Source organism: Chrysemys picta, chromosome 3 (genome assembly GCF_011386835.1).
Source record: "Chrysemys picta bellii isolate R12L10 chromosome 3, ASM1138683v2, whole genome shotgun sequence".
Classification (NCBI taxonomy): Eukaryota; Metazoa; Chordata; order Testudines; family Emydidae; genus Chrysemys; species Chrysemys picta.
The window spans coordinates 197,726,923-197,753,523 of NC_088793.1; the positions used below are offsets into that span (position 1 = coordinate 197,726,923).

Here is a 26,601-nt window from a genome sequence, read left to right on the forward strand (position 1 = left end):
CCCACTTGGAGATCCTCTGTCAGGATATGGTTTGGCCCCTTGATATTTTTGCCAGGGCTACGAAGAGTGATGGAGACTTTTGCAAGGGTTAGTTCTTTGTAGGTAGAATGCCAGGGCCCGACTGACATTGAGGGAGTGTAGTCTCTTGTCTGTAGGGGAGGTGTGTGGTTTTGGGCAGAACACAGGCAAATGGATAGATTGGTTGAGATGGAATTCTGACATAATCTTAGGGAGAAATTTGGGGTGTAGTCTCAAGGAAACTTTGTCCTTATGGAATACCGTGGAGGGAGGACCAGCCATCATGGCTGCTAGATTACTAATCCTTTGGACCCAACTTGGAATGCCACTTTTATGAACAGGTGGGCCATGGTATAAGTTCGAAAGGTAGTCTCATGAGGCCTGAGAGGACGAGGTTAAGGTCTCTCTGAGGTGTGGGTTTGGTGAATGGTCGGAAGGTTTTGAGCAGGCCTTTCATGAATCGTACCATCGTAGGGTATGTAAAGATGGAGCATCTGTCCACTGGGGGAAGGAAGGCCACCAAGTTGTACATCAATAGAGCGGAGAGCTAAACCCAATGTTTTTAGGGCAAGGAAGTAATCTAGGATGACCAGAATGGTCACCCTGTCTGGTGAATGGTGGTGGTGGCAGACTCACTCCAGGAAGCAAAACCACTTTGCTTGATAGCATGTTTTGGTTGATTCTTTTCTGCTCTGGTTAAGGATCTGCTGGACTGGCGTGGATCTGCTCTATGTCAGACGCCCTTCCAAACACCAGGGTGTGAGGTGAAGTACAGCCAGGCAGGGATGTTTGAACCTGCCCTGATATTGTGTGAGAAGATCTGGGGATAACCGGAGCCTGATTGGTGCATGGGTGGAGAGCTTCATGAGGTCTGTGAACCAGAATGGTCAGGGAGGGTAGGGTGCTGTGAGGATGATGGTGGCTCTGTCCCGATGCACCTGAGAACCTGAAGCAACAGGGGAATGGGGGAGGGGGAGGAGGAAGCATATTGGAGGTGGCCCATTCATGGGAGCAGGAGAGCATTGCCCTGAAAGTCTCTTCCCACAGTGCCCCTGGAGCAATACAGGGGGCGCTTCCAATTTGCATATGACTTGAAGAGATCCCAGTTGTAGAGGTTGGTCAGTAATGTGTCCTGGAGTTCCCATTCGGGATCAATGTGGAAAGTCCTGCTCAGTGTGTCTGCCAGGGAATTCTGGGTGCCCAGGAGATATACAGCCTTTAAGGTCATCCAGTTTCTATTGCACCAATTCCACAGTCTGACCAACTCTGAGCAGAGGGAGCGAGATACACCCCCTCCTTGTTTGTTGATATATGCCACTTTGGCAATGTTGTCTAAAAGGATTTGTATGTGGAGAGCACATAAGAGGGGAAGAAAAGCTTTGAAGATTAGGCAGACTGCCCTGAGCTCCAGGACATGTGTGTGTTTCCTGGCTTCCCATGGTGTCCACATTGTTTGGTGGTCCAGGTGGGCAACCCATCCCATAAAGGAGGTCTCCGTCATGATGGTGGCCTTCGGAGTGGGAGGGCTGAAGGGAGTCCCACTCATGACCTTGGATGGACTGGATCACCAAGCAAGAGGGGTCAGAACGTCCAAGGGGACAATGACTCTGGATACGATGTGGTCCCTGTTTGGCTTATAGGTCAGGAGGAGCCGAGTCTGTAGTCACTGCATTTGGAGTCTTGCAAAGGGCATCAGGTAGGTACAGGCTGCCATGTGCCCCAAAGGGAGAGGCATTGGTGGACTGTCATGTGGGGCTTGCGGCAGATGTAGGCATTTAGGGAGCTCATTGTGGCAAAGCCTTCTGCCAGGAGGAAGGCCCACACAGCAACCAAGTCCAGTCTCATCTCTATAAAATTTATAAATCTGCGTAGGTGACAAAATGGACTTGTCTTCATTCATGCAGATTCCTAGGGAGGCCAAAAGTCTTTGAAGAGATTGAGTCATGGAGACAACTTCTTGTCATGATTGTCCCACTAGAAGCAAATTGTCCAGGTAAGGGAATACGGTGTGACCCTGGTGTCTCATTTGAGCCGCTATGAGCATGAATACCTTTGTAAAGATCTGTGGCACCCACTATGCTGAAGGGAAGAAAACAAAACTGGAAGTGTCAATGTCCCACCTTGAAACAAAGGAATTTCCTGTGGAACAGATGGATGTCTATACTGAGGTATGCAATTTCATGTCAAGAGCCGGGAACCAAGCTTCCTCGTGGAGAGAGGAAATCGATGTCAACATGATCATGCAGAATTTCAGCTTCCTGATGAATGTAATTTAGCTGATGAAGGTCCAGGATGGGTCTCCGCCCTATGCCTTTTTTCAGGATGAGGAAACATGGTGAATAGAACCCTTTCCCTTGGGGTTGTGGGGGAATGCCCTCTATCACACCCTTGCGGAGCAGGAAGTCAGTTTCCTGCCGAGTAATCAATTGGTGGGAGAGATTCCCTGAAGGGGGTCGGGGGGCGGAGAGGGATGAGGCGGGAAGGAGACAAACTCTATGGAGTATCTTTGATGGATGATCTTCAGTATTCAACTGTCCATGGTAATCTTGCCTCAACTGTGGGCAAAATGGGCAAGGCGGACACTGAAGATGCTGAGAAGGAAGCAGTTAGCATTCATAGTGGTTTGAGGGTGTTGACCCGCATGTCCAAAATGGCCTGTGGCTGAGATAAGGTCAAGGAGATGGTAGTGGCCGGAGCTGGGAAGTGGGGCCTCTGGAACCTCAATCGTTTTCAAGGGGGTTCCGGTGGCTGCTGGTAATAGGGCAGATAGGCAGCCGGGGGATGGTATCTGAAAGGCTGCAGCTGGTAATTCCATGTAGGGGCTGTGGTGTAGATTCCCAAAGAGCGTAGAGTGGAGCATGAGTCCTTCAGGAAGTGCAGGGATTCATCTGTTTTGGCATTGAAGAGATTGGCTTTGTCCAAAGGGTGGTCTTCTGGACCTCCCAAAGGAACCCGGACAATTGAAGCCATGAATCCCTGTGCATCACAAGTCCAGTGGCTAAGGGAGAGGGAAACAGTTTCAGCTCCTCCACCGCTGCCTGGAGGGCGACCTTCACCACCAGTATACACTTGTCCATTAGGGCCTGGAACTGGGCCTGGTCTTCCACAGGAAGCTTGTCCTTAAACTCTGCTAGTCTGCCATATATGTAAAAATTGTACTTAGCTAGCAGAGCCTGACAGTTCACTATGTGGAATTGCAGACTCGCCGATGAAAATGGAGATAAGAATGTTTTTGTATGTCTGGGTGTTGGCGGGGTGCCCATGGAGACTTTGGAGGGACCCGATTCCATAGTCAGACCTGTTCTGTCTGCATGATGTTGAACTGGCACCGTCGGAGTATCCGGAGCCGCACTCATAGACGGGCACCCTAAGAGTCCTTGTATGGGCATTACTAATGGGTCCTGCTTCTTCTTTGCCTTATCCTCCAGATGGGGTGTGTGTGTGTGTGTCTTTGGCACTGGTTCCGCGGGGTCCGGGCGTGACATCTCACCTGACTTGGCATAACTTGAGGAGGGAATGCATCTCTTATGAGCAGTATGCTGCAGGGATCTGCTCTTGTGCCCATGAGAGTGTTTTTTGCTCTCGTGGTGGGACTTGTCCTTACTTTTCAGTGTTGGCGGTTACACACCATGGCTTGTGCTTGGAGGGGCATTGCCGGGTTGTGGAGGCTGTTGTACGGGGGGGGTCTCCCTGGCCAGGATCTGGCATCCAGGGCCTCATCGCCTCTTCCATCAGGAATTTGCAGAGATGGAGCTCACAGGCCTTTCTGGTTCTGGGCGGGAAGGACTTACAGATGGTACACTTTGCCGAGATGTGTGCTTCTCCCAGGCAGTATAGGCACCATCACTAATAAAATAGGAAAGAGGGCAGGAGACGCAGTTCTTGAAGCCTGGGATCTTAGACATAATCCATCAGTGTTGAGGGGTTGAGTCCCCCGACTGGGGAGTGGTTCTACTAAACTACAAACTATACTACAACTATATCAACTATATTAATTATCCTAACTAAGCTATAGAGTAAAATTAAGTCTAAATTATTTACAGTAGAGAAAGGCAAGTCTCATCTGGTAAGAGCGAAGGAGGATCAGGGGTTCCAACTCAGGCCATGTGGCAGTAAGAGGGAACTGGAGTGGCATTGCCTGGTACTGCCCCATATACCTTCAGTTGGGAGCATGAGGAGATGTACCGTGCATGTGTGGGTCAACAGACACTGCGTGTGCACCCATGTGTGGAATACATACAAGGCCCATCACTCGAAGAAGAACGGTTTGCTTACACACAATGTTTGCCACAATGTTCCATCCTACAGGTGACTGCATTTCAGGGTCGAGTGAAACAATGCCTGTATATATTGTTTCAAAATTGCCTTAGGATCGTTCAGGAGGAACAATGTACATTTGACATATGCTTATCCGCTTCCAGACTCTGTTGGACCATCAGAGGCATGGCTTCCATCGAGTTGTGTTGAGAGCCATTACCAGAGGAACAACCGTGCATCATACATTGGAAAAAATAAGGAGACATTTCAATGTAATTTCAATAATCTGAAAAATAATCCATAAAACCCACATGCTGCAACACTCCCAATATCTTTCCAATACGTGCGTTTACTTTTTCAAAATATTTCAGCAACCATAGTATAAACAGGGACACTACATACGCTTTCACTATAGTGCTTTTCTACCTCAATTTCAATAGAATGACGTTGAGTGTATATAAAGCCTTAGGTTCCAAGCTTGAAACTCAATACCAAAGAATTGGGGCAGATCCTTGTGTGTAATTCAGAAGTCTCATCTACACAGCACAAGCAATCCTCGTTCACAACTGTGCTTAAGAAAGGTTTAAACCAAACTGGGTTATAAGAGAATTTGGCTGAGCAGTGTGGATGGGTCCAAACTGTGTTATAAATGCCTTTAAATCTCTTTTAGGTTTTTACCTGGGTTAAAGCAATTATTTTTAAAAAGCCCATTTGCAACATAATTTGGCCTTCTTCCATGCTGCCTGTCCAAACAGTGTTTAGAAGCGCAGTGCTCGATCTTCAGCTGGTGTAGAACCACTGACTTTAATGGCTGAAGTGTTAAATGCTGTTGTTTGCCCTTTGTAGATGGGTCAGAAATTAGTTTTGTAACACCAGTAACCTACATTTAAAGCAGATTTTAGAGACGGGGGCAATATATAAATAAACAAATAATATTTACCCATCAAGTTTTGTTCTGTTGCCATATTCCAACTTGAGAAATTACATTCTGCATACTTATATTCCCATTATCGTTTTCTACTTTCCTGGCTAAAAAGCTGTTGCTTGCTACCTGTAGCCTGACCCACCTAAATGTCCAGTTGAAATCATCTGTAACACGTTCCATCAGGTCAAACTGTGGCCCTGGGACGCTGCAGATTGGACGGTTCCAGTTATCTCGTATTCTCATGTAGAGGTTTCTTGTATAAAAGTTCTCAAAATCTTGATAAAGTGGCACAAAATCCTGGTTTGAAAACATGTACAGGGTTACATTTCTAGGAAAGTCACCATCTTATGTCCTTTATTTATTTAAATTAAAAAGACAGACTAATTCATTAAGAAACTGGTAGTAGTACAAGCCTAGTGTTCCTGTGCCATATATAAACTCCCACATTTGCAGATTTGCTTAATTACCTAGATTACCATGTATGGCCCATTTATTTCTGCCTGGCAAGTAGCAGAGAACTCATGAAAGGGCCCAATCTTCTGAAAGCTCATACCAGGAGGAGCCATCATGCCAGATACACACTGTGAAAGTTATTTTGAAAATAGAGAGTTTCATTATAATGCAGAGCTGCTAGCAAATGTGGGATAAAAAGCCCATCATAATCCATAAGAAAACAGGTTCATTAGATATAACCTGAAAACCTACAATGGTTTATTTGGATATTTTCAGCCTAGACTAGACGTTCCCACCTCAGTTTATACATGCCTTCTTCCTGTAGGGCATTGACTTTGGTTGACAAATACTTAACCATGGATTATATATATGTTGCATCACGGTCATACCAGTTAGCAAATATATACATATGAAATATGAGAATTAGCAGAATATACAATGGTGTGGTAAAAAGGTTTTATTGGAAAGTTTAGGATCATCATTATTCACAAGTGGCCAAATCACAGAGGACATATCAAAAGTGTGATAATGAAGTCTTTATATCCTGCTACTTCATTATGTAGCTTATGCTGCTTTAAAAAAACCTACAAAAACAAAAACATCCCGCTCCCTATTTTAGGAACAGTACCATCTTCCAGATTTTTTGAATGGAGTTGGTATTCTTTTTTGTATCTCTCCTCCTATAGCTCCATGTCCCTTGACTCAAACTACAGAAGGCTCAGAAGGAGAAGGAAATTATAAACTAATCAATTTTAGAATCCATACAAATGATTATAAAATAGCTTTTCTGTGTATCACAATGCCGTGACTTTAGGGTGCCATATCTTGAGCCTACCAGGGAAAGAAGCAATTCTTGGGTGTCTCATTGGAATATGAGGATCCCTCACTTATTTCTAGCCCTGATCATGCACAGGGCTTTGAGTGGTAAACCTGCCACCAATCCAAAAATGAACTGGTCAGTCCTGGCCCTCAGACCAATGTAATTTTGGAGTGGGGACAGGTGAAGAAGGAAACGTTTGTGATATATATGGCCCATATTTGAAAGCTGCTCAGATTGTTAGAAATAGTGTCCCCATGGGAATCTAAGGGATCAAGCATGAATTGATCATCGATAGCTGCTTGGGATCATTCATGCTTCCGCTTCCTCTGGCAGGTCTGCTTTAAATTGTCTGGATCAGTATCAGACAGACTGGTATTCGATATGGATATGGTCAATTTAAAGCAGACCTGCCAGAGGAGATCGAAGCAGGCATCTAAGGCAAACTGTTTTTGTTTTGTAGCTGGAGCAGAAGAATCAGACTAATTTATGATTTACTTGGCAAACACACACTCTGGGACGGGAATCTGCCAAAATACTCTCTGTGGAGTAGCGAGAGGGCAGCACGACAATGGTCTCCATTTTAAAAGGGATAGTATCATAATATTGTCATTATTGTACGCTGTATATCAACAGTACTCCAGTGTATTCCCAAAAACTCATCAGGGGCATCATTTATGCACGTGTTAGCATAACAGAATTAGGGCAACAGCTATCCCCAAATTATCCAGGAACAACGCTCCAGTTTCCAACAATTGTTATAAATCAGGGTTTTATATTTTGGTATCACAGCTTATTTTCTGCTTGATGGCTACCTATGTGTGAACTTCATTTGTATTTACCATCTCTGTGTTTATAGGAAGAAAACAAGTCACTCTCTTAAAATAGCAGTCTGCAAAGAGTTTTTTAAAATACATATTCTTAGGTTAAAAATGTTGATGACTAAGCTAAAGAATACCACATGCCTGAACTTTGTTCTTTCAGGACATATTGTAGCTTTCAAGCAAATATAAAGCCCTTGATTCTGCAAATTGTCACCTCCCTCTCCTTTTACTATTATGGGCTGTTACTAACAAAATTTCCTTTTGGACAGATAGAAGAGGAAACCCAGCTCCTGGAGAGGCCAGCCAGATGGGTTTGTTAGTGTAATGAGAAAAGATAAGAAACAGAGCTAAAGTGTTGCTGGGTATGCCAGGAGATAAATATATGAACGTACACTTGGAGACTGCCTCGACTCCTGTCTTGAGGCAAGGTCAAGCAACCAGTTGGGAGGGACAAGGGGGTTGGGGCAGGGGAGGCATACGACACACTAAAAGCCAAAGAAAAGCCTGATCTTGGCCAGAACACAACCTTACTCCTTACTTTTCCCATGGGATACAAAAGAGGTGGTACCAAAGCCCCCAGACTCACGACCCACCAAAACGGAACATGACCATAAATTGTAAGGGGTGGGACCAGGGGCATGTGTAATCCACACACACCCTGGGTGTGGTGTTCTGTCCCATCTAGTGGCACTGAGGGCACTCAGAGAGAGAAAGAAAATGTGTCTGCTCTACAGGCTAACTGCCAATTGGCTTTTAGCTCATGTGGTAGAGGTGCCTGCTTTCAGCTCCAGAGGTCCCCGGTTCAATCCCACTCGCTGACAACCAGGGTCTGTCGGCATTACAAGTAGGCAGACTCATTTTATCTCTCTGTTTAAGTGGTCTCGGTGCCACTAGATGGGACAGAACACCACACCCAGGAGGTGTGTGGGTTACACATGCATTACAGGTAGGGTGACCAGATGTCCCGATTTTATAGGGACAGTCCCGATTTTGGGGTCTTTTTCTTATATAGGCTCCTATTACCCCACCCTGGTCCCGATTTTTCACATTTGCTGTCTGGTCACCCTAATTATAGGTATAATTAAGCCTGGGAAGGAGGAGGAGGTGGGAAAAACAGAGACTCTGCGGCGTACAGATCTATGGATATCCTTGCTTGATTAACCCCAATAAACATCTCATTTTCTGCACTTCAGATTTCTGGTCTTCTGCTTCCTGTCTGCATGACAAGAACCAGGAGAGAGCGAAGGGAAAGCCCTTAACACAATACACAAACTTTTTTCATACATACTTTTTGTTCTTCTCTTTCTGCAGCAAGGTTACATCTTTCTAATCCACAGGCTCTCATAAAATCTCGCAGGTAGCCAAATATTGTTCCAACGCCAAAGCCCAAATAAGTCAAAACAGCAACATACATTGGTGCTTGTTCAAAGTGTTCATTAAACGGCCTTTTGTAGAGCCCTCCATTTGATATGCCATTTTTCTGAAAATGCAAAATAAGAATTTGTGATTAAAACATTTCAGCTGGCCTTAAAACCAAAAATAATTTGCTTCAAGACCTCAGGCTTTTAGACACAATCTCTTCCTATAGAGTAGCAGAGGTATATCACCACAGCATTAGACCCAGCAAATCCTAAATTTAAGGAGATTACTTCTTATGCTGTAGTCATTGTGACAGGTTCTATGAATAAGACAAGCGATAACAGGAAAGGGGGTAACCTGGGCTTGTACCTTGAGTTAGCTTACAAAATTGAGATTGCAGAATATGCCAATGTTGAAATCAAGAGCTGTTATTTGTGTCCATGTAATAAAATTCAATTTTTTCCTGTGTATAGAAAAGATACTTCCACTGGACACTGATTGAAGGCTTTGCAGGCACCAAGAGAAATGCATAGATCCACTTAAAAAAAATAACAGAAAGGGCAAAAATCAATAATGGTGCTAATTCTGCTGATGCTCAATTTTATTTATGAAAATTTTATAATTTTTACTTGAAAGAGAGAGAGAATGAATTCTAGCTATATACACATACACATATATTTTATATACACACACAAACCCTGATTTGCTCTTGATGAATTTGTCTCTATCTCATATTGGATTGTAACCTTATTATAAACCCTTTGTTTATAAATGTAACAAATTTTGGGTCACAAGTCACTGAATGACTAAACATCCAAGATGAAGGTTTGACAGGCTAAATCAATACTAATCAAAATTGATGTAGAAACATGATCAGAAATATGGATCTTATCAATACCTACAGCGTCTATCTGTGCTGCTAAGAGTATGGAAATTCAGAAGAATATCTAGCATGTAGTGAGGCGGTGTGAGAGAAGGGGAGGAACCACCCTCTGTGCACAAGTGGGCGGAGCCAGGCCTGCCTCGCTCCTCTCGCCGGAAGTACATAACTGGGACAGGAAGTATAAAGGGCAGGGCCTCCCGCTCAGTTGGGGCTGAGACACCAAAGGAGGCAGCCGAATCCTGCTCACTCCCGGATGCTGATCTGCTGCTGAACCCAATGATGTCCTGCCCTCTGGGGAGCCTGTTCCTGCCACGGACCTGCCAGGACTGCTACAGGCCATCTACCCAGAGGAGGCGGAGGACGCCCTGCTGTTCCACGTACACCCCAAGGGGAGGGGAGGAAGTGGCCCAGAGACAGTCGACCTTAGACTGGCTGCAGCTTTGCCTGAGGCACGGCCAATGTGTTACGATTGCGATCCCTGCTGACCCAGTGGCAGACCACTTCACCACTGTTAGGGCCCTGGGTTGGGATCCGATAGAGTTGGGAAGGCCCGGACCCCACCAGTCACCCCACCCCTGGGGTGGCAGCCTCCCCTCACCAGGCCCAGTGGCCTGTGCCCGTCGGTTGTCTGCTGGAGCCAGGATGTCCTACCTGTGGGGTTTCCTCTGGCTCTGCTACAAGAGCCCAGAACTGATTGACTACTGGGTTTGCAGTGTCTCTGCCTCCATAGGCCAGTGCTAATTGACTGGTAGGGTCGCTCTGACCTGGACCAAAGGGCTTGGAGCTACTTAATGCTGGTGTTGGCCCGAGCCCCTGCCCCAAGGGCCCCGAGGCCATAGACTAAGGTGGGTGCAGCCCTGCTTGAAATGTCCAAGGGCCCTAGACGGTTGGCTGCACAACCCGTTAAAGTGGTCAGGACGCTAATGCCTACGCTGATTCCCCTGATGCGAGGCGGAGGCCCTGATGACGAAGTAAGGCAGTGTGGCCTCCCTCCAACCCAGAGGGAGAGGGACAACCGCCCCACCACTACAAGCCTCAAAAATGTTTAGTGAACTGGAAGATTTAAAAAAACAAACAAACACATTCCCTCTCTGTCAGGTTTAAATGTTGCAAAGTGTTCTGCATTCTTCAATGTATGTAAAGTATTTATTGTATCAGTCTTTGAGATGGGTTTATTTGTTCCTCATCCAGGATTACACATTTTGCCAATATTGACTCATTCAGAACTGGCTCATTTACTGCATTGCAGTTCTCAACAGTAATCAAACAGAATCATTTTTGTAGCTCTCTTGTGATGGTTGAAGCTATTGTACCATGGTACCATCCACTCCAGTGTGGTCACATAAGTGGGTCAGCTGCACATTGTGATTAACTGTGTGAAAATTAAAGGATGAGTACTGAGGTTTGGCCTCCAACCATGAAGGTCAGCCTTTGCAACACCAATGGAGATCTCCATGCCATGTCCTGACATTGATAAAACCTACCACAAAATAAGGCGAGGCAGTTTGTGAGCTACATGATGTGCACAGCTGATCTAAGTGAAAACATATTTCTATTATTGTCACCTTATATCCCAGAGCAGGGACACAAGGGTAGCAGCTTTGAAGGAGCCATCCTCTCCTTCACCCACAGCTGTGGGATTATATTTAAAACTTGTGTAGTGTGGCAGGTCAGATCCAATGTCATGCAGCTTTTCACATCTCCAATTCTCTTCCTCTGTGCTGCAACTCCACTGCTTCATACTAGTCTGGGTCCCTCCAAGATTGATCCATCTCCAAGCTGGCCTGACCACAATCACAAAAATAAGAAAGAGAAAAAATCTAGGAGAAATGATCTAGTAGGAAATGGGAATATTCAGCCACTGGTAGAGAACACATTGGCTAAAGCACCAACCCAGAGGACAAATGACCCAGGGCAGTCGTTCCTCAGTGGGGGTGGGGTTTTAGTGGCAATTTGTTTCTCATTTGCCTCCATCACAACACCCTTCACTAATTCAATAAAGAATTCTGCCCCCAGCAAGTCCACTGTTGCTTCCATGAGATCAGAGCTTTGAAGAAATGAAAAAGATCCCGTCTCTTCTACTTATCTTGTGCAGTCTGCACTCTGAGCGAGAGATTGTTTTATAGACAGGCGTACCTCAGAGAGCCCAAGCAGTCTTGTCACAAGAATTCTGGTCCTTTTTTCTGACTAGAGAGCTCCTACCCAGAGAGATTACATACTCTGTAGTGGAAAAGAACATCTGGCAATCCACTGGGCAGCAGGGGCCCTATACTATCCATTCCTTGGAATCCCATTCTTGCTGGTCAAACAAGCACTGTTCAAATGGCTACATGCCATGAAGGGCTCCAACCGAGACATTACTTGAAATCAATAGGGCTGTGATGCCAGGTAGTTAAGTTGGACATCAGCCAGGAACATTGTCTTCCCCAAGCTCTTATGGCCTTCTGTTCCAAGGGCCACGGTGGTAGTTGGGGTTGGGGAGGAATGTAAAACATACAAATGGCAGGTAAGTATCTTCAAAGGCATCTCCAGCCACTTGGGCAGCGATAGGAGATTCCGACAATGATTTTGCAGCATTCCCCAGATCTGCAGGTCCCCTGCTCTCTCATCCGGAATCCTCTACTTTCTTTTTCATTGTCCCCAACCCAAATGCCAGTCAGACGCAGAGGGAAAAGGGCAACGCTTGCCGTCTTAATCTTTTCTCTTGATACAGCCGTAGTGGCTCCTGCAGAGCGCACTGAACTGTGGGCCCCACGCACCAGTAGTAATGCTGGGGTTGGATTTATCCCGCCTGGCTTGTATCACACACATACACACACAAAAGACTTCATAGCTAAAAATTCAGGCCAGGTCCTCAGCTGGTGTAAATCCGCCTACCTCCTTTAAAGTCATGGAGCTAGGCGGATTTACATTAGCTGAGGATCTGGCCCTCATTCAATAGTTTCACACTATTCTTTGCCGCGAGTATAGTCTCAAAGAAACATTATAGTACAGGCATTAGACAAGTGCAGAGCTATGAAACCTTTTCTTAAACGTATGAACACAGCAAGGCTTGTAGAATTAGAAAGCTGTCAACACGGGCTTGTCTACATGGTGCGGCAAACCATGCCAGAGGGGAGTGATTTGTAAAGTGCACTAACGTGCTGTGCTCCAACTTCCCCATGTAGTCCCTGCTGGCGCACTCTAAACGATACTTCATTCATGTAAATGTAGTCCTGTTTGAAACTGGATACCTTTTAGAGTGTGCCAGCAGGGTCTACCTGAGGCAGTGAGAGCAGATCACGTTAGTGCTCTTTGCAAATCACATCCCGCTACCGTGCACTTTGCTGATGCCGTGTAGACAAGCCTTAATTCCTTCCCGCCTACTTTCATTTTGCATTTCTCACTTTATTTACCCATGCCTCACACAGCAGAGCAAAGTTCACTTGATTCCCTTTCAGAGTAAGAACTGCTGGACTCTAACAATTTCTTCTCTCTCACTCACCCCACCCAATGCCCTCAACTGCAGGTGTCTGCAGAATCACTTGATGCTATACCCATCCCTCATATGTTTTGAAACTTCTGACGCTTATGAAAGACAGAGAACATATTGTTGTGTAACTTTAAAAAAATCTCACTGGTGATTACATGACAATCACAAAACTCTTGGTGTTTGCAAGCCTTTTCAAAATGACAGAGGTAAAAGAGCTACATTCACAACTCCCCTACAACAAACCTGAATTTCCCCCCACAAGCCTTGGGTAATTCATGGGAGCAGCTAACCCATATATAAAAAAAAACTTTCTAAAGTCAGACACTTATACTACACAAAAAGAAGAACAGGAGTACTTGTGGCACCTTAGAGACTAACAAATTTATTAGAGCATAAGCTTTCGTGGACTATCACTTCAAAAGTTTTTTTTCTCTTAATTAATTGGCCTCTCAGAGTTGATAAGACAACTCCCACCTGTTTATGCTCTCTGTATGTGTGTATATATATCTCCTCAATATATGTTCCATTCTATATGCATCCGAAGAAGTGGGCTGTAGTCCACGAAAGCTTATGCTCTAATAAATTTGTTAGTCTCTAAGGTGCCACAAGTACTCCTGTTCTTCTTTTTGCGGATACAGACTAACACGGCTGTTACTCTGAAACCTGTCATTATACTACACAGTACTTCAGAGGCAAGCAAGTATCCACAATTGATGCAATCTCTCCCTTTCTTTCCATTTCAATTGCATTTTTCCAAATATTTTTATTGGATCGGAATGCATTTTTAGTGGCATGTGCCCTACCTATAAGAACGCTTAAAAAAAGGAGAGACATTGTATTTTGTCAGTATTTCTGCCTTTCGCAGACAGTGTGTTATCTTGTTACGAACAGGTCTTGTAAACCAGGCTTGTCATTTTATTTTGGATTAAAAACAATGCCCAAGAACCACCACCATCTTTAATACCAGAGAAGCTAATTCTCACACTATTGCAAGCTTTGCCTTTTCAACACTTCTGCCCCAGACCAAGCTGAAACCCCCTATACCGGCTACGGATTAGCCTGCCCTTTGAAGACTAGATATCTTCAATTAATCTGTGCAAGGGATCTTGGTCATCTCTACCAAGGCATTTAAATGCCATCCATAAACGCTACCAGTAGTATCCAGTCTACTAGTCAAATAACCAAGGGTTAGATTCACAAAGACATGTAGGTGTCGCAACACTGAACTTTGCCATGTCTCACTTTCAGCGACCTATAAATTCACTGCCATTCATGAAGCCTGACTTAGGCACTTAAGCTCCCTATACAATAAATGGGACAAGATAAGCGCCTAAGACCGGGATTCACAAAAGCCAGCATACCAGGGAGTTCCAAACCTAAGTTAGCCAGTGGGAGATGCCAACATGAAGGCTGTTCCCTAAGCTCTGCCCCCTGAAGGAATTCATTGCCTATGTCCGGGATGGAGGGAAGACACCTTAAGTGACACACAATTAACACAGGACAGGCAACACCAATCTTATAGGGCTTCATCAGCTTGGCTGAAGATAATAGACACAGATTACTTAAAGACAGCATCACTACCTAATTGAACCCTTTAATAGCCTCTGTGCAACACCAATATTAGTAATTCAACAAGGAAAGAGCAAAGCTACTGCACTGACGCTGGAACACATAACAAAATAATGGTTAAAGGAGGCTTATTTTAGTCATGAAGTGGATTATGGCCTGGACTTGCTATTGCACATCATTTTTCCTTAATTGATGCTAGACCTCCTGCATGGCTATTGGCATGGAGAGTTAAGAGATAATACAGTACTCATCTTACAAGCAGGGCATTATCATTTCAATGTTATGCTCATGGACTTTGAAATGTTCCCAGCACCTTTAATAATCTAATGAACATTGTATTGGCATACCTGGTTTAAAAATCCCCTCTCATTTGCCTATTTGGTTGTAGGTTCTACAATGTTTGGTCAGCATTTGCAGAAGCAATGGGACCTCGACCTCATACTGAAGGAAACAGGACTGGTTATCACAACTCTAGTGTCATTTATGTAGATGAGAAAAAGAGCTCTCTGCAAACCATATCTTGTTTAGAAGGGATAAAATCTGATCCCCAAAAAGATGAAACTCTCTAATTTCCCTCAACTGAGGGATATAATGTAGATCTGCTAATAGCTGGGATTTAATGGTTATTATAGGAAATTGATCAAAGACTATGTGAATCTGGTTGATGTATTTGTAGCTTTTAGTAGGGAGAACACAGAATTCAAGAGGGATATGCAACATCAAGAAATATTTGATGAAAACAATAAATCACATGATTTCTACATCTGTTGAGAATTTCACAGATTTCAAGAAGCCATTCCAAATGCACACAGACACCTATGACAGTGCATTCCTATGGCAGAAGGCTGATGAGAGGACAGTGATTATTACCGATGTAATCCAAATGCTATCTGGAGTGAGCTTTCTCAGTCAGAGGCAGAATACCTGGGGCTTAGATGGAAATTTTCTCCCTAGCACTAAAGGAAAACATTTATTGCTCATCACTGTCTCAAGTGGCTGATGATAGTTCTGTCCTGTAAGGAAAACCATCAAGATGCAGATTGAATCTCAAGGAATTTGATGTGGATCTACTTAAACTTTCTAGGACAAAGGCCGCACCCAATACCTTCCCTAGAAACCTATTCCTTGATATTCTTAAGAAATAGCTTAGTTCCACAACAAGTAGGGACTGTAGGTCTGAATCTTACATGATCAGGCATTATCCTCCTTGAAAGCAAAAGAAAACAAAACAAAAAACCTGAAATAACTTCAATCAGAAGACCCAATGATTAAAAGTGTTATTGACACAGCTCCATATGCTTCCTTTGATCTCCACTAGTACTGCTTAAGAGATAGGGTATCCTTTACTGTAATGACATGGAATCATTTCTGATACAATCATCCAGGATGTCAGTTCAGATCAGATATGCCAGACTCTTTAACAGGAATACTGTTACTAAGGCTATACACTACCGCAGAATCAACGCTGCTGCGATTGATGCACCTGGGGTTGATTTAGTGGGTCTAGTGAAGACCCGCTAAATCGATGGCAGAACGCTCTCCGGTTGACTCTGGTACTCCACTGGGAACGAGAGGAGTAAGTTAAGTTGATGGGAGAGCATCTCCCATTGACCCAGCGTGGTGTAGTCACTGCAGTAAGTCGACCTAAGCTACGTCAACTCCAGCTACGTTATTAACATAGCTGGAGCAGTGTCACTTAGGTCGACTTCCCGCGGTAGTGTAGACATAGCGTAAGTTAGGGATGATCATAGAACTGTTGTATCTACAAGTTGCCAAAACAAGAGTTACAGCAGCAGGTATTTTGACTAGGAACAAGAAAGTATCATTGACTCATGTCCTAAACAGTGAAGCTCAGTCAATGAAAAGCAGAGTCGTAGATGGTCACAGTATGTCTACAGTGCCCTCGACTGTATGTAAGAGAATGGTCCCTGCTGAAGGCTCAGAGAAAACATATACCCAATAGAGAAACAGCCTATATAGACTAGTAAAATTTTCCAGAAATGCCCAAGTGACTTAGGAGCCTAACCCATACATCAACACAGCAAAAAAAGACCCATGGCAGTGAATATCGGAGCCCGGATCAATTGACTTGGTCTCGCACTGCAGGGCTGAAAATAATAGTGTAGATGTTCAGACTTGGGCTGGAGCCCAGGATTTCAAACCTCTTGAGGGGGAGGGTCTGAGAGTCCGGGCTCCAGCCCAAACATCTGGACTGCTGTTTTAGTCCTGCAGCAGGAGCACTGTGAGTGTGAGTCAGGTTCTGAGACTTGTTGCTGAGGGTTTTAATGAGATTTAGGAGCCTATCTCCCTTCAATAATTTTGAAAAATGTTACTCTAAGTGAACAGTATTAATTGTTTGCTCAAGTTTGTGCAACTCTTCCTCTGCACTTCCCCGCAAGCACAAATTTTATATGGGAATACCCTTTGCTAATGAACTTTAATCAAACTACAGCCAAACTTCTAGGCACACAGTACAAACTCACGAAAGCATATGCCTTCTGAGGAATCAGACACACAGGTGTGAATAGTACGTACACAGGGAATTGTCATATTAATTGGGACCTGTCATTTCTACAAATTGCTTTAGATTTCAACACTTTTCCATAGTCAAGCACAAGTGATAATCCAGCATATCTACTACATGGTAGAATTATTCCAGATCCACTTAGCCCAGTCTTGAGAAGTGTCCTGAACATGAACCATTCTACTTAATACTATGAACCTAGAGATGAATGACTATCATGCTAGAAATGTCTTGGACCAGTTCCAAATACAAAAAGCATCATTAGAATATATATCCAGGAGAGAAGCTGTTTTGAGTGTAAATGACTTGGTATGAGCTGTAACTTATTTCAACTCCAACACAGCTATGGTTTTACTGCAGCTCCCTTTCACACCGCCACAGGTATTCAGCAGGACTGATTATATTGAATAGTTATTTGAGTGAAGATACTACTGTCTACAGAAAATGCTCGAGTATATAATATTGAATTTGGCACTTCTCCCAGTAAAATACATGGGAGTTTTGACACCAACCCCATTGGGTGGAGGAGCAACCTCCTACTCTCTTACAACACTTTGCAATCTTCACAATGAGAGATTTGAGATTTTCCAGCCAGGAATAAGATCGCTGTATCTGTCAGAACAAGTGCCTTCACTCTGTTGAAATGCACAGTTGAATTCCGACATGGAGACTCTATACTCAATTCATCTAAATAACTGAGGAGATAGCTCATGTAGCCTGTCCCCAAGATGCGGCTTGAGCTTCTACCTAGTGCTTGCTAGTTAGAGTGGCCCTTCCCTCTCCTTGCATGGATTGCCTCCTGGATTCTTTTTTGTGACACGTTGTGCCTCCACCCAAGATGGTTCCTCACTGGACCGGACACAAGGGGTGCTGTGCCTTGGGAAAATGAATGATGCTCCTAATGGGCATGGGAGTATAAAAGCCAGCACAGAATGAAACTATGAAGTACATCAACAGAAACCCCAGCAAAGAAATGACACATCCAAAATTAACAATGCAATGAGGGACTTTACTGGGAGCAGGAAAATAGGACCTGGAAAGGAAAGGGTTAACTAATAAGTACTACACAATCAACAAATCAACCAGTTTTCCACCTCACCACACTCACAATTCTTCCTGATCCCCAGCTCCCTCCTGGCTCCATTCCAGGCAGGTAGTATGCGGAGTATGATCTGGAGACGAATGCACAAAGAACATTTGGGCCCCCCCTCCACCCATGGGGCCCTTCTCTCCGCTCTTCTCCTTCCCCACAAGGCCCTGCCCCCTGGCCTGGCCAGAAGCCAGGCCCTGGTAAGAGCTGTGCAGGGAGCCCAGGAAACTGTGAGGAGCCCTGGACCCTCCACCTGTCCTGGGACACGGGCTGGGAGCTGCTCTTGGGCACTGTGAGGAGCCCTGGACCCTCCACCTGTCCTGGGACACGGGCTGGGAGCTGCTCTTGGGCATCCCAGCCCCCTGCCCAAGATAGGTCCAGGGTCTGGGGCTCCCCACAGCTGCCCAGGCTCCCTGGGCAGCTCTTACCATAACCTAGGGCAGTAGTCCCGAAACTCTTGGGCACGGCCCCTAGGGGAGCATAGAGGAACATTTGGAGGGGCATGGCAGGGTCCAGCAGTGCCCTGCCTCCAGCTCTGCTCCAGCCCCAACCCAGCCCTGCCCACAGCCCCAGCTGTGACTCTGCTCCCGGCCACACACCCCCTCACCGCCTCCGACCCCGTTCTTGGCCCCAGCTCATTTGTCCTGTTTGCTCCTGCCAACTGATCACCAGTTGGCAAGAGCAAATGGGACAAATGCCCAGTCTTGCCAAAAAGGAGCTTGGGGTGGGGGTGAGCGGCAGGGCTCAGGCCAGCCCTACGCGGGAGAGGAAGGGGGCTTCATCGAGTGGTTCAGCCAGCCCTGTACAGGGGTGGGGAGAGGGAAGAGGGCCAGTTCCAGGGGGGAAGGGGAAAGTGAGAGGGGTTCAATCCAGTCCACCACAAGGCGGGGGGGGGGAGGGAGGGGCTCATTCCAGTGCAGCCGGGGAAGGGAGAGGGCCCTCAGCTCGGCAGGGGGGAGGGCCCCCAGTCTGGCATGGTGCGGTGTTCAGGTGAGTGGTTCAGCCAGCTCTGCCTAGGGGTGGGGAGAATATTGCTCACGTTTCCACAGGCTTCTGGCTGGGCTGGAGGCGCACAGTAGTGACCAGTGACGCTGGAACGGGGGGAGGGAAAGGGGGACTTGATACCAGTCAGCTCTGTGTTCTTGGGGAACCAGGGTGCAGTATCCAGCCTGACTCATGAAAGACACCCCCCGCCCCAGCCTCTGCTTAAACCAAAACCCATCAGAGGAAAAAGCCTGCAGAGAGCACTGAAGGGCGTTGGGAGACACACCTAGACCCCTCCTGACACGTGTGACAAGAGTAAGACATCTCTATTAGCATACAGAATGAAGAACAGAGACAACTCCCCTAGCCTCATCTGCATGAAAGATGGGACAGGGAGACATCTCAATTTGCATACAGAATGGAGAACAGAGAACTGCACTGAACTGCACTGAACTCTGGGACCAGAAAAGCAAGGATGCACTGCATCTTGGGAATCTCTGCTCCAGATGTTAATGAACCTATGCCTGCCCACACTCAGCTCAACAGTTATCAAACCAATTCTAGTAAGGAATCCTTGATTGATATTCAAAATACTGAAGCAGTCTAGTTGCATTGTGAGCTCCCTGGAAGAAAACACCACCCATAGCCAAGAGTGATCAGCTCCTATAGTCTAGCCTACAGAAAACCCTTGACTCATCAGTTTACCTATAAACAAATCTAGTGTTCTCCCTTGAACCATGGTATTTTCTCTACAAAAATCCCTACTCACCCTCCAGTAAGTGTTCTGATACTTAGATCCAAACTATGCATCAGTTCCACTGGGACTCCATCTTCTCCTGACTGATCGTGCTTGTCTCCAGCACTCAGGACCCTGAGCTACCACCATCACCTGGGAACCCCGACTAGTTCAAGCCTCATGGAGTGGGTGAGATCCCCCTCTTTCTCTCTCTCAGTTTTCCTTTCTACCTTAGGTATTAACCTTTAATAGTGTATGTTATGTTGGTTTAGCCCTTCTTGTGTAGTTACCACTATTATTCAATAAATAATGTTTATGGTTAAGTTGGTTGCTTCTCTCTCTCTCTCTCTCTCTCTCTCTGAACTTTACTCTTTTGTGTTTTTAGCTTCCCCCATTCACTCTACAGCAACGCTTCTTTTACCTAAGCTAAAGATCCCCGCAGCGCCCAAAATACTGTGGGGTTTGCTCATCAAGTAGGTTACTGCCAGTACCATTGTGATGTGAGAGTGGGGATAGGGACGTGCTGAATCTGGGACGCATAAGGGTAACAGCATGAAAGTGCTGCTTGACCCAGTCCATGGAGCCCAGGGGCATATAAGGAGAGGCAGCTTGAAAGTGCTGCTTCCTCCAGCCCAGTGAATCCAAAGACATATAAGGGGTCAGCTTGACAGTGCTAATTGACCCGGGCTGCTCAGACTTGCTGTGTGTGTGTGTGTGTGTGTGTTCATCCGGTTCTGGGGCTAGAGGAACCCAGCCCTAGGGAACCTAGGTCTTGCAGGATAGCTTCACTGGGAGGGGACTTGCAGAAGGGAGAAGTAGAGCTCCATATGAAAAGACAAGTGACACAAGCAGTACATTGATAGAATTACAGAACCCCCCCACCCCGAAGAGTAACCCGAATAAATGAGCATACCCCGAAGTAGCAGGCAAATCTGGTAACAGGCCTCGCCTGTTCACTTTTCACAAGAGCGGACCCCTCCCCATTCCCCTCTTGTTCCACCCCTTTGCTCCCCAAGCCAGGCCAGTGTGGAGCCCAGCCGGGGAGCCCGGGAAATTGTTGGAGCCATGGCGGACCCTCTACCTGCCCGCGATGCAGGGGGGTGGAGGGGGCTAAGAGCCCCAGTCATGTCCCCATCCCCCAGGCTCCTCACCTGGCCAAGGGCAGGTGGAGGATCTACAACTCCATGCCAGCTCCCCACAGCTGCCCACACAGCTCTCCCCAACCTGGCCCCGGTGCAGCGCAGACTCTCCACCTGCCCTGGGTGGGGAGTCTGGGGGGGCAGGGACACAGGCCAGGGGCTGCTCGGGCCCCCCCACCCAGGGGAGGTGGAGGATCCGCCGCGGCTCCCCACAGCTTCCTGCTCAGCTCTTATCAAGGCTGGGCTGGGGCTCTGAGCCCGCCTCCCCGTCTAGCTGGAGCCAGGTCAGGGAGAGCCTCGCTGGCAGCTGTGGGAAGCCTGGGTCCCTCCATCTGCTCTGGTGAGTCTGTGCTACAGCTCCGGAGCCCTGCAGACTTTCAGAGATACAAAATTTGTATCTGCATCCAAGCTCCTATCCGCAAAAATGGTCCACAGATACCCGTGGATTTTCCGGGCTCTATAGATGGACCTTTGGTCTGACTCAGTCTGGCCGTTCTTATTGGCCTTAATGGGAATTTCTAGTCCATTCTGTCCCCACCCCGACTCCAAGCATGCTGGGAAATGGAGTCCGAGGGCTCTGGTACCCATTATTGTTTTAGTCCACAGAGTAGGACCCCCTAGAGGCTCAGTACATTGTTCCTAAAGCTGGCAGACTTCAAGTAGGGGCTACCCTGAACATTTATTTGATGAATTTCCACTTTTAGAAACAGAAAAGATAAAAATTATTTTGGCATCAACCTTCGTTTGTGACAGAATGACCTTATTATTGATGAGTTAGTGGAAATCCTAGAATTACAGAGGACGAACAATCAATACAGAATCTGTTAAAAATTGAATATTTGAGGGGAACACAAAATAAAGAAATATATTGATCTCTGCCTTTGTGGAAGAGTAGTGGCATCATAACCCTTGCACCAGCTAAAACAAACTCCTACATTCCTGCTGGAGGAACCCAAATATTATGACTTTAAAAAAACAAAAAAACAACCTCCCCCCCTCCCCGCCTCTATATCTACTAACAAAGACGCAGCAGGAATAGTGCTGGGAATTGTAGCTATGTAATGCACTTTATTAGCCAAAAAGGAGGCAACTGAAACAAGAAAAAAAAAAGGTTTAGGAGAATTTACAGAACCTGTTTGATCTTCTAAATAGTGCTATCTTACAGAATCATTTGCCTGTCAGAACCTGCTTGTTACAGATATTGGCCTAAAATAATATAACCTTTATGAGCCTGGTTATTACTCTCTGTGCTGTCTAGAACAAAATAAAGAGGAACCAATCCTGTCATTTAAAAATAGCAAGCATCTTTCCACTCAGCTGTCATTTACAGTCTATTTCAGTCCTCATCCTCAGCAGCATTTCATCCTGGGAAAATGTACCTCACAAACAACATCACTGGGCTGGGTTCATTGCTAGTATTTCCTCAAGGAAGTCTATTGTGTTACTACCAAAAGATCAAGAAGTTAGTGCTGCGAAATAAGTGTCCGAAGGCCAGCATTGCAAATGACACCTTTTTTCAGGAGTATTATTAAGTCATCATAGTATAAAAAGCACTTTGAAGGCAAAAAGGTTTGCATGCAAAAATCGTACAGATTGCACCAGTAGCATTTATCAGGAGCATCTGCTAGGTAGCCACCTCCATCAGATGAGATAGGAAATATTTGCCACCAAACAGGGCCATTTCAGAACAGGTTTCATTCCACAGAATGATGAAAGTTTGCCTTCTAGCAGGAGGACCAGAAATTATGTTTTTGAATGCAGAAGGCTGGAAGGGTAGAAGATATACTCACTAGGGTTACCATACGTCCGGTTTTTCCCGGACATGTCCGGCTTTTTGGTAATCAAACCCCCGGCCGGGGGGAATTGCCAAAAAGCCGAACATGTCCGGGAAAAATACCGCTGGCTGGGCACTTCCCCTCCCGCGGCTGCTGTGCTCCTCCCCTGACTCTTCGGCTCTCTTTAAGAGCCGAGCTGCCCGAGCTCTACCGGCTTCGGGCAGCCCCCATGCCTCTGGACCCTGAGCCGCCGGCCATGCACTTCCCCTCCCGGGCTCCGGAGGCGCAGGGTCCGGAGGCAAGAGGGCTGCCCGAAGCCGGTAGCGCTTGGGCAGCTCGGCTCTTAAACAGAGCCGAAGAGTCAGGGGAGGAGCAGAGCCGCCGGAGCCCGGGAGGAGAAGTGCCCGGCCGGGGGCGCAGGGTCCGGAGGCATGGGGGCTGCCCGAAGCCCGAGCGCTACCGGCTTCACGGTTTGCCAGGCAGCCTCCAGACCCTGCACCTCCGGCTGGGCACTTCCCCTCCCAGGCTCCAGCTGCGCTGGGGAAGCGCCGGCCGGGGGCGCAGGATCTGGGGGCTGCCCGGCAAACCGTGAAGCCGGTAGCACTCGGGCAGCCCTTTTCGCGTGGCTGGGAGGGAGGAGGGGGAATGCGGGGCGCTCAGGGGAGGGGGTGGAGTTAGGGCGGGGACTTTGGGGAAGGGGTGGGGAATGGGCGGAGTTGGGCAGGGAAGGGGTGGAGTTTGGGTGGGGTCGGGGGTGGGAAAGGGGCGGGGCCAGAGCCCCGTGGAGTGTCCTCTTTTTTTATTTTTTAAATATGGTAACCCTAATACTCACAGACAATATTAAGGAGGAAGATAAGTTGTATAGGCCAAAAGACAACAGTACACAAGAAAAGACATCATATAGGATATAGATTAACTAAGGAGAATGTTCTACCATTAAATTAACTATGGAAGGTTATGTAGACACTCATCAAAGGTTTTTGGGGTGAATAGAATCCATCCCTACTTGCTATTTGTAGCTAACATGGCACTCTAGTGTGCTTGGAACTTCCCTGACATCCACACATGACTTGAAATAATTTCCTTTTGAAAACTTTTAGGGTTAGTCAACAACAAATGATGTGGGAGGTTTGGGAAAGATCATAAACCTGGAGAAACACCACCTGTTTTGTAAATCAGACTGTAAATTCTGAAACTCTTACAATGCCTATTGTCTAGATAAACCAGTATATAGAAGGGAAAAAATCAGCTGCTATGCTTGATCTCCCATTGGCTGGCCATTGATATGTCAAAGAATAACCTGAAAGTGAGATGAGCATTCAGAAGTACCAACGCAGTTGCTGCTCCATCTGCCATTACACACAGTGAATTCAGTACCTACTCAAATTAAGGTAAGTGGGGAGCAAGAAGGCAACACATGGAGTATAACTACTAACCTCAGCATCACTGGAGACACAGGGATTGAGGGCACTACGCAGAGAGAGACTTATAAAGAAGGAAGATATTTCCCAGCGTTTCAGCATTTATACAGGTGAAAATGCACTAAATGCACTAAATCAACAAACAAACCCTGAGTGCCTATGAGATGCCTAAGTAAAAGTAACATTGGCATGGCTCACAACATCTAATTGCAGGGTATATTTTCTGATTATTTCCAATGAACACATGGACTTTTGCATTCATATTGTCTCATTGTTTCCTTGTATCCCCCCCTCAACCTTTAACCATCTGTTGTCTCTTATTTCGGGGGGAGGGATAGCTCAGTGGTTTGAGCATTGGCCTGCTAAACCCAGGGTTGTGAGTTCAATCCTTGAGGGGGCCACTTAGGGATCTGGGGCAAAAATCAGTACTTGATCCTGCTAGTGAAGGCAGGGGGCTGGACTCGATGACCTTTCAAGGTCCCTTCCAGTTCTAGGAGATGGGATATCTCCATTAATTTATTTATAATTTATTATTATTATTTTATACTTGGATTGTAATCTCTTTGGGGGCAGGGCATGTCTTTTATTTTGTGTTTGTACAGCACCTAGCACAACAGGGTCCTGATCTATGACCAGGTCTCCTAGGTGCTGCCGCAATACAAATAATAAATAATAATATGGATATTGCAGCATCTCTACTAATCATTCATCCCAGTGTTTTGACAATGTATAACGTGGGGGGGAGGGAAGGGGGAGAGGAGCAGATTATGCCCTATCACTCAAAAGGACTTTAGCTTGTTCAGTTCCGTGATGTGTGATATTGACATTATTATTCTCAGTTCAGAAAGTGTCTCCCAGAAATTCTGTCATTCAGGAAATTGTTATATCAGTTTTATGAGACATGGAATTTATGAGAAGTTGACATTTGATTTGGCAAGTTGCAGAATGTGACTGAATGGACAGACACTTTATGATGCTCTAATTCAGAGTTAGTAATTGGTGACAGTCTGAATTCTCAACAAAGACATGGCATGATCCACTAATTCAGTTACATGCAAGTTGCCAAGAAGGCTAACGGCATCTTGGGCTGTATAAGTAGGAGCATTGTCAGCAGATCGACGGACGTGATCATCCCCTCTATTCGGCATTGGTGAGGCATCATCTGGAGTACTGTGTCTAGTTTCGGGCCCCACACTACAAGAAAGATGTGGAAAAATTGGAAAGAGTCCAGCAGAGGGCAACAAAAATGATTAGGGTGCTGGAGCACATCACTTATGAGGAGAGGCTGAGGGAACTGGGATTGTTTAGTCTGCAGAAGAGAAGAATGAGGCAGGATTTGATAGCAGCCTTCAACTACCTGAAAGGGGGTTCCAAAGAGGGCGGATCTAGACTGTTCTCAGTGGTAGCAGATGACAGAACAAGGAGTAATGGTCTCAAGTTGCAGTGCGGGAGGTTTAGGTTGGATATTAGGAAAAACTTTTTCACTAGGAGGGTGGTGAAGCACTGGAATGGGTTACCTAGGGAGGTGGTGGAATCTCCTTCCTTAGAGGTTTTTAAGGCTCAGCTTGACAAAGCCCTCACTGGGATGATTAGTTGGGGACTGGTCCTGCTCTGAGCAGGAGGTTGGACTAGATGACCTCCTGAGGTCCCTTCCAACCCTGATATTCTATGATTCAATGAAGTTAAGTCATTCTGACTCAGCAAAACACTCCACTTGGCTAGAGAATGCATTAGTATAAAATGCAGCTCCTTACAAGGCTTTTTCCTCGAGGAGAAACTTTTACAGATTTAAAAACGGATACTACATAACAGGCTGGAATGGTTGAATCATCAATGGATTCCAGGGCTTCACCCACGGTATTATGCAAAGGCCTGAAACAGAGCCAAGATTCTGCACAGATGACAGGTGGAAGAATAGTTTAATGGTAACAGATGCATATGCTTTTCTAGAATGGCTGCATCTCTGGAGTTCCTGGCGCATGGCAAATAGACATCACAATCCTCAATCTTGACAATTTAAAATTACAGAAGCCTTCTCAAGGTAGCATTTGTCACTGACAGAGTAAAATAGCAATTTTGAGGAAAGCTGTCAGCAGCGTTTAATGCACCAGGAACATGTTTAGACTCACAGACCTCCACTATTGCCTTCACATTGTCGATCTCATTTTTGTGTTGGCATCAAAATAATTTGAACATCATCTTAGGGATCCGAGAGTCATGCATAGACTAAACAAAGCAGGAATCACTGCAAAGCACCAATGATTATGGATTGTAATGCTCTACAATGACAGCTGAGTAGGTTAGTTTATTCTGGCCACCTTTAGTAATTTACTAGGACTCAAGATTCCACAGTGT

The 26,601-nt window shown here is 45.9% G+C and overlaps 1 protein-coding gene across 1 annotated transcript in view; it reads right to left on the minus strand.

The window, feature by feature from the left end:
- The window catches only part of SPTLC3 (serine palmitoyltransferase long chain base subunit 3), a 131,124-nt gene that overhangs the window by 64,909 nt on the left and 39,614 nt on the right, over window positions 1-26,601 (minus strand). Inside the window, exons 2-3 of the mRNA XM_024110307.3 lie at window positions 8,583-8,774; window positions 5,343-5,497 (exon numbers count right to left, since the gene is read on the minus strand). Coding sequence (XP_023966075.1) covers window positions 5,343-5,497; window positions 8,583-8,774 — 347 coding nt within the window. The remainder of the gene's footprint in view (window positions 1-5,342; window positions 5,498-8,582; window positions 8,775-26,601) is intronic.